Raw genomic sequence first — 17860 nt, 5'->3', positions numbered from 1 at the left:
AACGTTGAAATATAGTTCAAATTCAATAAAAATCGACAAAAATACAGTTTCTAGCTAAAATTTGATGGTTTCGTTGCACTTTCCGAGCCCGTAGGGTATCTGAGTGGCTTAAAAGTACAAGAAAACACTTCAAAAGTGACGTTTCTGAAGAATTTTAACAGTTTTCTTGTATCTACGAACGCCAGAATGCATAAAATTGACCTAAACTAAAAGTAACTGTCTCTCTTTAAATAATAAAAAATGTTACATCTTGTCTTTTAGCTTAGCAAAACAAATTATAGAATATGATTATAATGTCAACAATGTTTCTTTATTGCGCACATCACATGTTAAGGATTTGGGTGTTGTATTTGACGTAAAATTATCTTTCTCAGAGCATATTAATACCCTAACATCAGATGCTGTTAAACTTCTAGGTTTCATTATAAGAAACAGTAGTAGTATTAACAATGAAGCTATAATAAAGCTACTTTATTATTCATTAGTCAGAAGCAAATTAGAATATGCTGCTATTGTATGGTATCCGCATTATACTAAGTACATCCATGATATAGAAAATGTTCAGCGTCGATTTTTAAAATATTTACATTTCAAGATCAACAGAACGTACCCACCAAGAGGCACCACTCAAGAACATCTGCTCCAGACATTCTCAATCCCCAGCATTGATCACCGTGTAAGGATACAATATTTGTGCTTCTTTGTCAAGACTATCAATTATGAAATCAATTGTTCCCATCTGCTGAGCCTGTTCAACTTTAATTGTTCAAAATTCAGGATTAGGTCTAATAATATCCTTTATCTACCTACACCTAGAACCAATATTTTGAAGTATTCCCCTATCCACAATATTTGTCGAATGGTAAATATTGTGCACCCCAAAATTGATGTTTTTTGTTGTAAATTATCCGATATTAAAAAATTAAATTTCGGTTAGTTATGCTAGTTCCTGAATAGGCTTGTCAATAGGACTGAATTATTATTATTATTCCTATTTATTTTATTTTTTTTTCCTTTCTTTTTTCTGTCTTATTTTATTAATTTTTAGTTATACGTAGTTATACATATGAGTTATCTAATTGTACTTCTTTTATATCTAAGTTTACGCTTAAATATTCTTATTTAAGTAATTTAAGTAATTTGTATTCATTAATTGGGGGTAACCCTGTTGGATGCAATAAACCATTTATTTATTTATTTATTTATTTATCTAAACGTCTCCTTTTCCTATTCTGAGTCGATTCTGCATGCTTTAAGTGTGTTTGGTGGCTCAGAACCATCAAAAAACGTTGAAATATAGTTCAAATTCAATAAAAATCGACAAAAATACAGTTTCTAGATAAAATTTGATGGTTTCGTTGCACTTTCCGAGCCCGTAGGGTATCTGAGTGGCTTAAAAGTACAAGAAAACACTTCAAAAGTGACGTTTCTGAAGAATTTTAACAGTTTTCTTGTATCTACGAACGCCAGAATGCATAAAATTGACCTAAACGTCTCCTTTTCCTATTCTGAGTCGATTCTGCATGCTTTAAGTGTGTTTGGTGGCTCAGAACCATCAAAAAACGTTGAAATATTGTTCAAATTCAATAAAAATCGACAAAAATACAGTTTCTAGCTAAAATTTGATGGTTTCGTTGCACTTTCCGAGCCCGTAGGGTATCTGAGTGGCTTAAAAGTACAAGAAAACACTTCAAAAGTGACGTTTCTGAAGAATTTTAACAGTTTTCTTGTATCTACGAACGCCAGAATGCATAAAATTGACCTAAACGTCTCCTTTTCCTATTCTGAGTCGATTCTGCATGCTTTAAGTGTGTTTGGTGGCTCAGAACCATCAAAAAACGTTGAAATATAGTTCAAATTCAATAAAAATCGACAAAAATACAGTTTCTAGCTAAAATTTGATGGTTTCGTTGCACTTTCCGAGCCCGTAGGGTATCTGAGTGGCTTAAAAGTACAAGAAAACACTTCAAAAGTGACGTTTCTGAAGAATTTTAACAGTTTTCTTGTATCTACGAACGCCAGAATGCATAAAATTGACCTAAACGTCTCCTTTTCCTATTCTGAGTCGATTCTGCATGCTTTAAGTGTGTTTGGTGGCTCAGAACCATCAAAAAACGTTGAAATATAGTTCAAATTCAATAAAAATCGACAAAAATACAGTTTCTAGCTAAAATTTGATGGTTTCGTTGCACTTTCCGAGCCCGTAGGGTATCTGAGTGGCTTAAAAGTACAAGAAAACACTTCAAAAGTGACATTTCTGAAGAATTTTAACAGTTTTCTTGTATCTACGAACGCCAGAATGCATAAAATTGACCTAAACGTCTCCTTTTCCTATTCTGAGTCGATTCTGCATGCTTTAAGTGTGTTTGGTGGCTCAGAACCATCAAAAAACGTTGAAATATAGTTCAAATTCAATAAAAATCGACAAAAATACAGTTTCTAGCTAAAATTTGATGGTTTCGTTGCACTTTCCGAGCCCGTAGGGTATCTGAGTGGCTTAAAAGTACAAGAAAACACTTCCAAAGTGACGTTTCTGAAGAATTTTAACAGTTTTCTTGTATCTACGAACGCCAGAATGCATAAAATTGACCTAAACGTCTCCTTTTCCTATTCTGAGTCGATTCTGCATGCTTTAAGTGTGTTTGGTGGCTCAGAACCATCAAAAAACGTTGAAATATAGTTCAAATTCAATAAAAATCGACAAAAATACAGTTTCTAGCTAAAATTTGATGGTTTCGTTGCACTTTCCGAGCCCGTAGGGTATCTGAGTGGCTTAAAAGTACAAGAAAACACTTCAAAAGTGACGTTTCTGAAGAATTTTAACAGTTTTCTTGTATCTACGAACGCCAGAATGCATAAAATTGACCTAAACGTCTCCTTTTCCTATTCTGAGTCGATTCTGCATGCTTTAAGTGTGTTTGGTGGCTCAGAACCATCAAAAAACTTTGAAATATAGTTCAAATTCAATAAAAATCGACAAAAATACAGTTTCTAGCTAAAATTTGATGGTTTCGTTGCACTTTCCGAGCCCGTAGGGTATCTGAGTGGCTTAAAAGTACAAGAAAACACTTCAAAAGTGACGTTTCTGAAGAATTTTAACAGTTTTCTTGTATCTACGAACGCCAGAATGCATAAAATTGACCTAAACGTCTCCTTTTCCTATTCTGAGTCGATTCTGCATGCTTTAAGTGCGTTTGGTGGCTCAGAACCATCAAAAAACGTTGAAATATAGTTCAAATTCAATAAAAATCGACAAAAATACAGTTTCTAGCTAAAATTTGATGGTTTCGTTGCACTTTCCGAGCCCGTAGGGTATCTGAGTGGCTTAAAAGTACAAGAAAACACTTCAAAAGTGACGTTTCTGAAGAATTTTAACAGTTTTCTTGTATCTACGAACGCCAGAATGCATAAAATTGACCTAAACGTCTCCTTTTCCTATTCTGAGTCGATTCTGCATGCTTTAAGTGTGTTTGGTGGCTCAGAACCATCAAAAAACGTTGAAATATAGTTCAAATTCAATAAAAATCGACAAAAATACAGTTTCTAGCTAAAATTTGATGGTTTCGTTGTACTTTCCGAGCCCGTAGGGTATCTGAGTGGCTTAAAAGTACAAGAAAACACTTCAAAAGTGACGTTTCTGAAGAATTTTAACAGTTTTCTTGTATCTACGAACGCCAGAATGCATAAAATTGACCTAAACGTCTCCTTTTCCTATTCTGAGTCGATTCTGCATGCTTTAAGTGTGTTTGGTGGCTCAGAACCATCAAAAAACGTTGAAATATAGTTCAAATTCAATAAAAATCGACAAAAATACAGTTTCTAGCTAAAATTTGATGGTTTCGTTGCACTTTCCGAGCCCGTAGGGTATCTGAGTGGCTTAAAAGTACAAGAAAACACTTCAAAAGTGACGTTTCTGGAGAATTTTAACAGTTTTCTTGTATCTACGAACGCCAGAATGCATAAAATTGACCTAAATGTCTCCTTTTCCTATTCTGAGTCGATTCTGCATGCTTTAAGTGTGTTTGGTGGCTCAGAACCATCAAAAAACGTTGAAATATAGTTCAAATTCAATAAAAATCGACAAAAATACAGTTTCTAGCTAAAATTTGATGGTTTCGTTGCACTTTCCGATCCCGTAGGGTATCTGAGTGGCTTAAAAGTACAAGAAAACACTTCAAAAGTGACATTTCTGAAGAATTTTAACAGTTTTCTTGTATCTACGAACGCCAGAATGCATAAAATTGACCTAAACGTCTCCTTTTCCTATTCTGAGTCGATTCTGCATGCTTTAAGTGTGTTTGGTGGCTCAGAACCATCAAAAAACGTTGAAATATAGTTCAAATTCAATAAAAATCGACAAAAATACAGTTTCTAGCTAAAATTTGATGGTTTCGTTGCACTTTCCGAGCCCGTAGGGTATCTGAGTGGCTTAAAAGTACAAGAAAACACTTCAAAAGTGACGTTTCTGAAGAATTTTAACAGTTTTCTTGTATCTACGAACGCCAGAATGCATAAAATTGACCTAAACGTCTCCTTTTCCTATTCTGAGTCGATTCTGCATGCTTTAAGTGTGTTTGGTGGCTCAGAACCATCAAAAAACGTTGAAATATAGTTCAAGTTCAATAAAAATCGACAAAAATACAGTTTCTAGCTAAAATTTGATGGTTTCGTTGCACTTTCCGAGCCCGTAGGGTATCTGAGTGGCTTAAAAGTACAAGAAAACACTTCAAAAGTGACGTTTCTGAAGAATTTTAACAGTTTTCTTGTATCTACGAACGCCAGAATGCATAAAATTGACCTAAACGTCTCCTTTTCCTATTCTGAGTCGATTCTGCATGCTTTAAGTGTGTTTGGTGGCTCAGAACCATCAAAAAACGTTGAAATATAGTTCAAATTCAATAAAAATCTACAAAAATACAGTTTCTAGCTAAAATTTGATGGTTTCGTTGCACTTTCCGAGCCCGTAGGGTATCTGAGTGGCTTAAAAGTACAAGAAAACACTTCAAAAGTGACGTTTCTGAAGAATTTTAACAGTTTTCTTGTATCTACGAACGCCAGAATGCATAAAATTGACCTAAACGTCTCCTTTTCCTATTCTGAGTCGATTCTGCATGCTTTAAGTGTGTTTGGTGGCTCAGAACCATCAAAAAACGTTGAAATATAGTTCAAATTCAATAAAAATCGACAAAAATACAGTTTCTAGCTAAAATTTGATGGTTTCGTTGCATTTTCCGAGCCCGTAGGGTATCTGAGTGGCTTAAAAGTACAAGAAAACACTTCAAAAGTGACGTTTCTGAAGAATTTTAACAGTTTTCTTGTATCTACGAACGCCAGAATGCATAAAATTGACCTAAACGTCTCCTTTTCCTATTCTGAGTCGATTCTGCATGCTTTAAGTGTGTTTGGTGGCTCAGAACCATCAAAAAACGTTGAAATATAGTTCAAATTCAATAAAAATCGACAAAAATACAGTTTCTAGCTAAAATTTGATGGTTTCGTTGCACTTTCCGAGCCCGTAGGGTATCTGAGTGGCTTAAAAGTACAAGAAAACACTTCAAAAGTGACGTTTCTGAAGAATTTTAACAGTTTTCTTGTATCTACGAACGCCAGAATGCATAAATTTGACCTAAACGTCTCCTTTTCCTATTCTGAGTCGATTCTGCATGCTTTAAGTGTGTTTGGTGGCTCAGAACCATCAAAAAACGTTGAAATATAGTTCAAATTCAATAAAAATCGACAAAAATACAGTTTCTAGCTAAAATTTGATGGTTTCGTTGCACTTTCCGAGCCCGTAGGGTATCTGAGTGGCTTAAAAGTACAAGAAAACACTTCAAAAGTGACGTTTCTGAAGAATTTTAACAGTTTTCTTGTATCTACGAACGCCAGAATGCATAAAATTGACCTAAACGTCTCCTTTTCCTATTCTGAGTCGATTCTGCATGCTTTAAGTGTGTTTGGTGGCTCAGAACCATCAAAAAACGTTGAAATATTGTTCAAATTCAATAAAAATCGACAAAAATACAGTTTCTAGCTAAAATTTGATGGTTTCGTTGCACTTTCCGAGCCCGTAGGGTATCTGAGTGGCTTAAAAGTACAAGAAAACACTTCAAAAGTGACGTTTCTGAAGAATTTTAACAGTTTTCTTGTATCTACCAACGCCAGAATGCATAAAATTGACCTAAACGTCTCCTTTTCCTATTCTGAGTCGATTCTGCATGCTTTAAGTATGTTTGGTGGCTCAGAACCATCAAAAAACTTTGAAATATAGTTCAAATTCAATAAAAATCGACAAAAATACAGTTTCTAGCTAAAATTTGATGGTTTCGTTGCACTTTCCGAGCCCGTAGGGTATCTGAGTGGCTTAAAATTACAAGAAAACACTTCAAAAGTGACGTTTCTGAAGAATTGTAACAGTTTTCTTGTATCTACGAACGCCAGAATGCATAAATTTGACCTAAACGTCTCCTTTTCCTATTCTGAGTCGATTCTGCATGCTTTAAGTGTGTTTGGTGGCTCAGAACCATCAAAAAACGTTGAAATATAGTTCAAATTCAATAAAAATCGACAAAAATACAGTTTCTAGCTAAAATTTGATGGTTTCGTTGCACTTTCCGAGCCCGTAGGGTATCTGAGTGGCTTAAAAGTACAAGAAAACACTTCAAAAGTGACGTTTCTGAAGAATTTTAACAGTTTTCTTGTATCTACGAACGCCAGAATGCATAAAATTGACCTAAACGTCTCCTTTTCCTATTCTGAGTCGATTCTGCATGCTTTAAGTGTGTTTGGTGGCTCAGAACCATCAAAAAACATTGAAATATAGTTCAAATTCAATAAAAATCGACAAAAATACAGTTTCTAGCTAAAATTTGATGGTTTCGTTGCACTTTCCGAGCCCGTAGGGTATCTGAGTGGCTTAAAAGTACAAGAAAACACTTCAAAAGTGACGTTTCTGAAGAATTTTAACAGTTTTCTTGTATCTACGAACGCCAGAATGCATAAAATTGACCTAAACGTCTCCTTTTCCTATTCTGAGTCGATTCTGCATGCTTTAAGTGTGTTTGGTGGCTCAGAACCATCAAAAAACGTTGAAATATAGTTCAAATTCAATAAAAATCGACAAAAATACAGTTTCTAGCTAAAATTTGATGGTTTCGTTGCACTTTCCGAGCCCGTAGGGTATCTGAGTGGCTTAAAATTACAAGAAAACACTTCAAAAGTGACGTTTCTGAAGAATTGTAACAGTTTTCTTGTATCTACGAACGCCAGAATGCATAAATTTGACCTAAACGTCTCCTTTTCCTATTCTGAGTCGATTCTGCATGCTTTAAGTGTGTTTGGTGGCTCAGAACCATCAAAAAACGTTGAAATATAGTTCAAATTCAATAAAAATCGACAAAAATACAGTTTCTAGCTAAAATTTGATGGTTTCGTTGCACTTTCCGAGCCCGTAGGGTATCTGAGTGGCTTAAAAGTACAAGAAAACACTTCAAAAGTGACGTTTCTGAAGAATTTTAACAGTTTTCTTGTATCTACGAACGCCAGAATGCATAAAATTGACCTAAACGTCTCCTTTTCCTATTCTGAGTCGATTCTGCATGCTTTAAGTGTGTTTGGTGGCTCAGAACCATCAAAAAACATTGAAATATAGTTCAAATTCAATAAAAATCGACAAAAATACAGTTTCTAGCTAAAATTTGATGGTTTCGTTGCACTTTCCGAGCCCGTAGGGTATCTGAGTGGCTTAAAAGTACAAGAAAACACTTCAAAAGTGACGTTTCTGAAGAATTTTAACAGTTTTCTTGTATCTACGAACGCCAGAATGCATAAAATTGACCTAAACGTCTCCTTTTCCTATTCTGAGTCGATTCTGCATGCTTTAAGTGTGTTTGGTGGCTCAGAACCATCAAAAAACGTTGAAATATAGTTCAAATTCAATAAAAATCGACAAAAATACAGTTTCTAGCTAAAATTAGATGGTTTCGTTGCACTTTCCGAGCCCGTAGGGTATCTGAGTGGCTTAAAAGTACAAGAAAACACTTCAAAAGTGACGTTTCTGAAGAATTTTAACAGTTTTCTTGTATCTACGAACGCCAGAATGCATAAAATTGACCTAAACGTCTCCTTTTCCTATTCTGAGTCGATTCTGCATGCTTTAAGTGTGTTTGGTGGCTCAGAACCATCAAAAAACGTTGAAATATAGTTCAAATTCAATAAAAATCGACAAAAATACAGTTTCTAGCTAAAATTAGATGGTTTCGTTGCACTTTCCGAGCCCGTAGGGTATCTGAGTGGCTTAAAAGTACAAGAAAACACTTCAAAAGTGACGTTTCTGAAGAATTTTAACAGTTTTCTTGTATCTACGAACGCCAGAATGCATAAAATTGACCTAAACGTCTCCTTTTCCTATTCTGAGTCGATTCTGCATGCTTTAAGTGTGTTTGGTGGCTCAGAACCATCAAAAAACGTTGAAATATAGTTCAAATTCAATAAAAATCGACAAAAATACAGTTTCTAGCTAAAATTTGATGGTTTCGTTGCACTTTCCGAGCCCGTAGGGTATCTGAGTGGCTTAAAAGTACAAGAAAACACTTCAAAAGTGACGTTTCTGAAGAATTTTAACAGTTTTCTTGTATCTACGAACGCCAGAATGCATAAAATTGACCTAAACGTCTCCTTTTCCTATTCTGAGTCGATTCTGCGTGCTTTAAGTGTGTTTGGTGACTCAGAACCATCAAAAAACGTTGAAATATAGTTCAAATTCAATAAAAATCGACAAAAATACAGTTTCTAGCTAAAATTTGATGGTTTCGTTGCACTTTCCGAGCCCGTAGGGTATCTGAGTGGCTTAAAAGTACAAGAAAACACTTCAAAAGTGACGTTTCTGAAGAATTTTAACAGTTTTCTTGTATCTACGAACGCCAGAATGCATAAAATTGACCTAAACGTCTCCTTTTCCTATTCTGAGTCGATTCTGCATGCTTTAAGTGTGTTTGGTGGCTCAGAACCATCAAAAAACATTGAAATATAGTTCAAATTCAATAAAAATCGACAAAAATACAGTTTCTAGCTAAAATTTGATGGTTTCGTTGCACTTTCCGAGCCCGTAGGGTATCTGAGTGGCTTAAAAGTACAAGAAAACACTTCAAAAGTGACGTTTCTGAAGAATTTTAACAGTTTTCTTGTATCTACGAACGCCAGAATGCATAAAATTGACCTAAACGTCTCCTTTTCCTATTCTGAGTCGATTCTGCATGCTTTAAGTGTGTTTGGTGGCTCAGAACCATCAAAAAACGTTGAAATATAGTTCAAATTCAATAAAAATCGACAAAAATACAGTTTCTAGCTAAAATTTGATGGTTTCGTTGCACTTTCCGAGCCCGTAGGGTATCTGAGTGGCTTAAAAGTACAAGAAAACACTTCAAAAGTGACGTTTCTGAAGAATTTTAACAGTTTTCTTGTATCTACGAACGCCAGAATGCATAAAATTGACCTAAACGTCTCCTTTTCCTATTCTGAGTCGATTCTGCATGCTTTAAGTGTGTTTGGTGGCTCAGAACCATCAAAAAACGTTGAAATATAGTTCAAATTCAATAAAAATCGACAAAAATACAGTTTCTAGCTAAAATTTGATGGTTTCGTTGCACTTTCCGAGCCCGTAGGGTATCTGAGTGGCTTAAAAGTACAAGAAAACACTTCAAAAGTGACGTTTCTGAAGAATTTTAACAGTTTTCTTGTATTTACGAACGCCAGAATGCATAAAATTGACCTAAACGTCTCCTTTTCCTATTCTGAGTCGATTCTGCATGCTTTAAGTGTGTTTGGTGGCTCAGAACCATCAAAAAACGTTGAAATATAGTTCAAATTCAATAAAAATCGACAAAAATACAGTTTCTAGCTAAAATTTGATGGTTTCGTTGCACTTTCCGAGCCCGTAGGGTATCTGAGTGGCTTAAAAGTACAAGAAAACACTTCAAAAGTGACTTTTCTGAAGAATTTTAACAGTTTTCTTGTATCTACGAACGCCAGAATGCATAAAATTGACCTAAACGTCTCCTTTTCCTATTCTGAGTCGATTCTGCATGCTTTAAGTGTGTTTGGTGGCTCAGAACCATCAAAAAACGTTGAAATATAGTTCAAATTCAATAAAAATCGACAAAAATACAGTTTCTAGCTAAAATTTGATGGTTTCGTTGCACTTTCCGAGCCCGTTGGGTATCTGAGTGGCTTAAAAGTACAAGAAAACACTTCAAAAGTGACGTTTCTGAAGAATTTTAACAGTTTTCTTGTATCTACGAACGCCAGAATGCATAAAATTGACCTAAACGTCTCCTTTTCCTATTCTGAGTCGATTCTGCATGCTTTAAGTGTGTTTGGTGGCTCAGAACCATCAAAAAACGTTGAAATATAGTTCAAATTCAATAAAAATCGACAAAAATACAGTTTCTAGCTAAAATTTGAAGGTTTCGTTGCACTTTCCGAGCTCGTAGGGTATCTGAGTGGCTTAAAAGTACAAGAAAACACTTCAAAAGTGACGTTTCTGAAGAATTTTAACAGTTTTCTTGTATCTACGAACGCCAGAATGCATAAAATTGACCTAAACGTCTCCTTTTCCTATTCTGAGTCGATTCTGCATGCTTTAAGTGTGTTTGGTGGCTCAGAACCATCAAAAAACGTTGAAATATAGTTCAAATTCAATAAAAATCGACAAAAATACAGTTTCTAGCTAAAATTTGATGGTTACGTTGCAACTTTCCGAGCCCGTAGGGTATCTGAGTGGCTTAAAAGTACAAGAAAACACTTCAAAAGTGACGTTTCTGAAGAATTTTAACAGTTTTCTTGTATCTACGAACGCCAGAATGCATAAAATTGACCTAAACGTCTCCTTTTCCTATTCTGAGTCGATTCTGCATGCTTTAAGTGTGTTTGGTGGCTCAGAACCATCAAAAAACGTTGAAATATAGTTCAAATTCAATAAAAATCGACAAAAATACAGTTTCTAGCTAAAATTTGATGGTTTCGTTGCACTTTCCGAGCCCGTAGGGTATCTGAGTGGCTTAAAAGTACAAGAAAACACTTCAAAAGTGACGTTTCTGAAGAATTTTAACTGTTTTCTTGTATCTACGAACGCCAGAATGCATAAAATTGACCTAAACGTCTCCTTTTCCTATTCTGAGTCGATTTTGCATGCTTTAAGTGTGTTTGGTGGCTCAGAACCATCAAAAAACGTTGAAATATAGTTCAAATTCAATAAAAATCGACAAAAATACAGTTTCTAGCTAAAATTTTATGGTTTCGTTGCACTTTCCGAGCCCGTAGGGTATCTGAGTGGCTTAAAAGTACAAGAAAACACTTCAAAAGTGACGTTTCTGAAGAATTTTAACAGTTTTCTTGTATCTACGAACGCCAGAATGCATAAAATTGACCTAAACGTCTCCTTTTCCTATTCTGAGCCGATTCTGCATGCTTTAAGTGTGTTTGGTGGCTCAGAACCATCAAAAAACGTTGAAATATAGTTCAAATTCAATAAAAATCGACAAAAATACAGTTTCTAGCTAAAATTTGATGGTTTCGTTGCACTTTCCGAGACCGTAGGGTATCTGAGTGGCTTAAAAGTACAAGAAAACACTTCAAAAGTGACGTTTCTGAAGAATTTTAACAGTTTTCTTGTATCTACGAACGCCAGAATGCATAAAATTGACCTAAACGTCTCCTTTTCCTATTCTGAGTCGATTCTGCATGCTTTAAGTGTGTTTGGTGGCTCAGAACCATCAAAAAACGTTGAAATATAGTTCAAATTCAATAAAAATCGACAAAAATACAGTTTCTAGCTAAAATTTTATGGTTTCGTTGCACTTTCCGAGCCCGTAGGGTATCTGAGTGGCTTAAAAGTACAAGAAAACACTTCAAAAGTGACGTTTCTGAAGAATTTTAACAGTTTTCTTGTATCTACGAACGCCAGAATGCATAAAATTGACCTAAACGTCTCCTTTTCCTATTCTGAGCCGATTCTGCATGCTTTAAGTGTGTTTGGTGGCTCAGAACCATCAAAAAACGTTGAAATATAGTTCAAATTCAATAAAAATCGACAAAAATACAGTTTCTAGCTAAAATTTGATGGTTTCGTTGCACTTTCCGAGACCGTAGGGTATCTGAGTGGCTTAAAAGTACAAGAAAACACTTCAAAAGTGACGTTTCTGAAGAATTTTAACAGTTTTCTTGTATCTACGAACGCCAGAATGCATAAAATTGACCTAAACGTCTCCTTTTCCTATTCTGAGTCGATTCTGCATGCTTTAAGTGTGTTTGGTGGCTCAGAACCATCAAAAAACGTTGAAATATAGTTCAAATTCAATAAAAATCGACAAAAATACAGTTTCTAGCTAAAATTTGATGGTTTCGTTGCACTTTCCGAGCCCGTAGGGTATCTGAGTGGCTTAAAAGTACAAGAAAACACTTCAAAAGTGACGTTTCTGAAGAATTTTAACAGTTTTCGTGTATCTACGAAAGCCAGAATGCATAAAATTGACCTAAATGTCTCCTTTTCCTATTCTGAGTCGATTCTGCATGCTTTAAGTGTGCTTGGTGGCTCAGAACCATCAAAAAACGTTGAAATATAGTTCAAATTCAATAAAAATCGACAAAAATACAGTTTCTAGCTAAAATTTGATGGTTTCGTTGCACTTTCCGAGCCCGTAGGGTATCTGAGTGGCTTAAAAGTACAAGAAAACACTTCAAAAGTGACGTTTCTGAAGAATTTTAACAGTTTTCTTGTATCTACGAACGCCAGAATGCATTAAATTGACCTAAACGTCTCCTTTTCCTATTCTGAGTCGATTCTGCATGCTTTAAGTGTGCTTGGTGGCTCAGAACCATCAAAAAACGTCGAAATATAGTTCAAATTCAATAAAAATCGACAAAAATACAGTTTCTAGCTAAAATTTGATGGTTTCGTTGCACTTTCCGAGCCCGTAGGGTATCTGATGCCCATTTGCACCAACGTTTAAGTCAGGTACTTAAAATTTAAGCTTTTCTTAAAACTAAGAATGCGTTGCACCAACGGTTAACTCTCTCTTAAAGCCTTCTAAGAAATCCTTAATTTAAGTGCCCGTTTACCTGTGGCTTAAATTTGTAAGCAGTGCTTAACGAGACACAACGATACAACGCATGTGCGGTAGCCATAGTAACGGAACAATACTTCGTTTCTATTGGCTGATGGTTTTGGAAATCGAAAATTTGCAATTTTGCAATCCTTTTAGCCATTTCAACCTTTCAACAGTAGCAGCGTTCGTGAGTGTTTTGTAATCAGCGGTGAAAAGTGTGGAATAAAGTTCTAACAAGACAAAAAATAATATAAAGAAGATATGTACCACAGTTACAACGTTTTGTTGTAAAGAATTATGTACATATGTTTTATTTTCAGATGAATAATACAAAGCGCCAGAGGGGAGCAAATTTTACGGCAGATGAAAAGACCTTTGTCTTAACATTAATCAGTCATTAATAGGAGGAGGCCAACAATAACAGCACTACATTCCAGCCATTTGTCGAAAGCTTACGACGAACTAGCTACAAAGAAAATGGAGTTAGTTGAGGCACAACTCGAAGGACAAAAACATGACGAAGAAAGAAAGCAAGTTGAATTTTTGCTTCGAAAGCAAATTTTAGAATTAGATATTGAAATAAAAAAGGAGCAGCTGAGAAAACTGAAACAGGATAATACGGAAAAACAATAAAATATAAAATAAAATATTAATAAAACATTTATTTGTTAAATTTATAAATTTCCAAAAAAATTTGTTACAAAATTTCTTCTAATTTCACTACCCCTCCTTTGGTTGTCAATAACATTGACCTCTGATATTTGACCATCTTCAATAAGTCGCTGCAGTTCATGCTGGTTAATGTCAGCTGGGAGAGGAGGTTCATCTTCACCCATTTGTCGAGCTATATTATGCAGGACTGCACACGCAATTACAATACTCAAAACAGTTTCTTTTTTTAATCGACATCCACATGCTAGCACAGGAAATCTTCGTTTGCAGACACCAAAAGTTCTTTCGATGACATTTCTTGTACGAATATGAGCTTCATTATACAACTGCTCTTCTTGAGTGTGTGGATTTAATAATGGTGTAAAAAAATAGTGTCTTACACCATAGCCACCATCACCTGAAAACAAATGCAATGTATTTTTACACATATTAAAAACTGAAACTTACCCAATATTATACAATTTGGATAATCTCCACTCTCAAAATTTGCTCGTAAAATCGAGTTATTGAAAATGGTCATATCATGAGTAGAACCAGGCCACCGAGCAACTACGTTTGTAAACTCCATATTCGCATTACACATGGCTTGAACGTTAATTGAAAAATAATCTTTCCGATTGCGAAAAACTTCAGCATTTTCTCCACCTTAAAAACGTTCCAATGAAAAGAATGTGTTTTTGGTTTTTTAAATCTTTACCTGGTGATTCAATTTTGATGAGTGCAATCAATGGCCCTAATCACTCTAGGGAATCTCGCGATGTCAAAAAAACCATTTTGAATAAGCCTTTGCTCCATGAGAGTTTGGGGCATCTTAATAAAACGCTGGTAAAGTCTTGCTATAGCGTCCGATACACGTCTAATTATTCTCGACACAGTTGAGATGTACATTCCCATATAGTCCGCTACTGTACTCAAATGGCCCCCGCTTGCAAAGAATCGTAATGTAGTAAGCAGCTGATTTATAGGTGACACCGCCTGATTTCTGTAATGATCAAATCATAATATATTTACACATTAAATTTTTTAACCACTTTTACCTGTCTGTAGGAAATTCCAAGCGTTCTTCAATTAACGTTAATAAATGTAAAACTGTTGGTTTTGTTAGTCGAAATCTTTGGAAAAATTGAAGCTCTGGTAAACCATAGAAATGATCAGCTCTAGTGTACATCTGCCGTGGAATTCCCATCTCAACAATTTCAATGACTTCTAAGTCATCCTCGTACGCGTCGAACACATCCATTTTTTAAACACACATTCAACACCACATAAAATTAATTCAACAATATCACAACTACACACGCGCGGTGTCAATGACTGCCGTACACACAACAAACTAACCTAAAATTTTTGATGTTCCAATAACAACAAACGTCAGTGTTGCCAATAGAAATGAAACTTTTACACAATTCCCCAACTAAGTATTACTTGGTTAAGTAGAGTCTAAGCAGTGACGGTGCAACAACTGTACAATTTAAGAAGTAGTTACTTTTAAGAATTGCTTAGCTAAGCAATGCTTACTGCTAACGTTGGTGCAAATGGGCATTAGTGGCTTAAAAGTACAAGAAAACACTTCAAAAGTGACGTTTCTGAAGAATTTTAACAGTTTTCTTGTATCTACGAACGCCAGAATGCATAAAATTGACCTAAACGTCTCCTTTTCCTATTCTGAGTCGATTCTGCATGCTTTAAGTGTGTTTGGTGGCTCAGAACCATCAAAAAACGTTGAAATATAGTTCAAATTCAATAAAAATCGACAAAAATACAGTTTCTAGCTAAAATTTGATGGTTTCGTTGCACTTTCCGAGCCCGTAGGGTATCTGAGTGGCTTAAAAGTACAAGAAAACACTTCAAAAGTGACGTTTCTGAAGAATTTTAACAGTTTTCTTGTATCTACGAACGCCAGAATGCATAAAATTGACCTAAACGTCTCCTTTTCCTATTCTGAGTCGATTCTGCATGCTTTAAGTGTGTTTGGTGGCTCAGAACCATCAAAAAACGTTGAAATATAGTTCAAATTTAATAAAAATCGACAAAAATACAGTTTCTAGCTAAAATTTGATGGTTTCGTTGCACTTTCCGAGCCCGTAGGGTATCTGAGTGGCTTAAAAGTACAAGAAAACACTTCAAAAGTGACGTTTCTGAAGAATTTTAACAGTTTTCTTGTATCTACGAACGCCAGAATGCATAAAATTGACCTAAACGTCTCCTTTTCCTATTCTGAGTCGATTCTGCATGCTTTAAGTGTGTTTGGTGGCTCAGAACCATCAAAAAACGTTGAAATATAGTTCAAATTCAATAAAAATCGACAAAAATACAGTTTCTAGCTAAAATTTGATGGTTTCGTTGCACTTTCCGAGCCCGTAGGGTATCTGAGTGGCTTAAAAGTACAAGAAAACACTTCAAAAGTGACGTTTCTGAAGAATTTTAACAGTTTTCTTGTATCTACGAACGCCAGAATGCATAAAATTGACCTAAACCTCTCCTTTTCCTATTCTGAGTCGATTCTGCATGCTTTAAGTGTGTTTGGTGGCTCAGAACCATCAAAAAACGTTGAAATATAGTTCAAATTCAATAAAAATCGACAAAAATACAGTTTCTAGCTAAAATTTGATGGTTTCGTTGCACTTTCCGAGCCCGTAGGGTATCTGAGTGGCTTAAAAGTACAAGAAAACACTTCAAAAGTGACGTTTCTGAAGAATTTTAACAGTTTTCTTGTATCTACGAACGCCAGAATGCATAAAATTGACCTAAACGTCTCCTTTTCCTATTCTGAGTCGATTCTGCATGCTTTAAGTGTGCTTGGTGGCTCAGAACCATCAAAAAACGTTGAAATATAGTTCAAATTCAATAAAAATCGACAAAAATACAGTTTCTAGCTAAAATTTGATGGTTTCGTTGCACTTTCCGAGCCCGTTGGGTATCTGAGTGGCTTAAAAGTACAAGAAAACACTTCAAAAGTGACGTTTCTGAAGAATTTTAACAGTTTTCTTGTATCTACGAACGCCAGAATGCATAAAATTGACCTAAACGTCTCCTTTTCCTATTCTGAGTCGATTCTGCATGCTTTAAGTGTGTTTGGTGGCTCAGAACAATCAAAAAACGTTGAAATATAGTTCAAATTCAATAAAAATCGACAAAAATACAGTTTCTAGCTAAAATTTGATGGTTTCGTTGCACTTTCCGAGCCCGTAGGGTATCTGAGTGGCTTAAAAGTACAAGAAAACACTTCAAAAGTGACGTTTCTGAAGAATTTTAACAGTTTTCTTGTATCTACGAACGCCAGAATGCATAAAATTGACCTAAACGTCTCCTTTTCCAATTCTGAGTCGATTCTGCATGCTTTAAGTGTGTTTGGTGGCTCAGAACCATCAAAAAACGTTGAAATATAGTTCAAATTCAATAAAAATCGACAAAAATACAGTTTCTAGCTAAAATTTGATGGTTTCGTTGCACTTTCCGAGCCCGTAGGGTATCTGAGTGGCTTAAAAGTACAAGAAAACACTTCAAAAGTGACGTTTCTGAAGAATTTTAACAGTTTTCTTGTATCTACGAACGCCAGAATGCATAAAATTGACCTAAACGTCTCCTTTTCCTATTCTGAGTCGATTCTGCATGCTTTAAGTGTGTTTGGTGGCTCAGAACCATCAAAAAACGTTGAAATATAGTTCAAATTTAATAAAAATCGACAAAAATACAGTTTCTAGCTAAAATTTGATGGTTTCGTTGCACTTTCCGAGCCCGTAGGGTATCTGAGTGGCTTAAAAGTACAAGAAAACACTTCAAAAGTGACGTTTCTGAAGAATTTTAACAGTTTTCTTGTATCTACGAACGCCAGAATGCATAAAATTGACCTAAACGTCTCCTTTTCCTATTCTGAGTCGATTCTGCATGCTTTAAGTGTGTTTGGTGGCTCAGAACCATCAAAAAACGTTGAAATATAGTTCAAATTCAATAAAAATCGACAAAAATACAGTTTCTAGCTAAAATTTGATGGTTTCGTTGCACTTTCCGAGCCCGTAGGGTATCTGAGTGGCTTAAAAGTACAAGAAAACACTTCAAAAGTGACGTTTCTGAAGAATTTTAACAGT

The 17860-nt window shown here is 35.3% G+C and overlaps 2 protein-coding genes across 2 annotated transcripts; both read right to left on the bottom strand.

Moving 5' to 3' along the window:
- Window positions 1–13774: 13774 nt before the first annotated feature.
- Window positions 13775–14355, bottom strand: LOC135121567 (putative nuclease HARBI1). Its single transcript, XM_064045868.1, has 2 exons — window positions 14220–14355; window positions 13775–14169 (listed from the first exon to the last, which is right to left on the bottom strand). The coding sequence occupies exons 1-2, from the start codon at window positions 14353–14355 to the stop codon at window positions 13775–13777; spliced, it is 531 nt and encodes a 176-aa protein (XP_063901938.1).
- On the bottom strand, window positions 13815–15313 carry LOC135121565 (putative nuclease HARBI1). Its single transcript, XM_064045867.1, has 4 exons — window positions 14810–15313; window positions 14470–14754; window positions 14220–14417; window positions 13815–14169 (listed from the first exon to the last, which is right to left on the bottom strand). Exons 1-2 carry the CDS (start codon window positions 15010–15012, stop codon window positions 14478–14480), a joined length of 480 nt encoding a protein of 159 aa, XP_063901937.1. The 5' UTR covers window positions 15013–15313; the 3' UTR covers window positions 13815–14169; window positions 14220–14417; window positions 14470–14477.
- Between the last annotated feature and the right edge of the window lie 2547 nt (window positions 15314–17860).

The sequence above is a fragment of the Zophobas morio genome, unplaced genomic scaffold, assembly GCF_036711695.1.
Source record: "Zophobas morio isolate AGI-343-1 ecotype UQ-CSIRO unplaced genomic scaffold, CSIRO_AGI_Zmor_V1 ptg000623l, whole genome shotgun sequence".
Lineage (NCBI taxonomy): Eukaryota > Metazoa > Arthropoda > Insecta > Coleoptera > Tenebrionidae > Zophobas > Zophobas morio.
Note: the sequence above shows the minus strand (reverse complement) of the source record. Positions and strands in the feature narration are given on the sequence as shown.

Coding starts and splice junctions, on each gene's coding strand:
- LOC135121567 (XM_064045868.1), bottom strand. CDS start 14,355: ATGTGTAATGCGAATATGGAGTTTACAAACGTAGTTGCTCGGTGGCCT. Junction 14,170..14,219: donor TCCAAATTGTATAATATTGG/GTAAGTTTCAGT, acceptor ATTTGTTTTCAG/GTGATGGTGGCTATGGTGTA.
- LOC135121565 (XM_064045867.1), bottom strand. CDS start 15,012: ATGGATGTGTTCGACGCGTACGAGGATGACTTAGAAGTCATTGAAATT. Junction 14,755..14,809: donor TTGGAATTTCCTACAGACAG/GTAAAAGTGGTT, acceptor TGATCATTACAG/AAATCAGGCGGTGTCACCTA.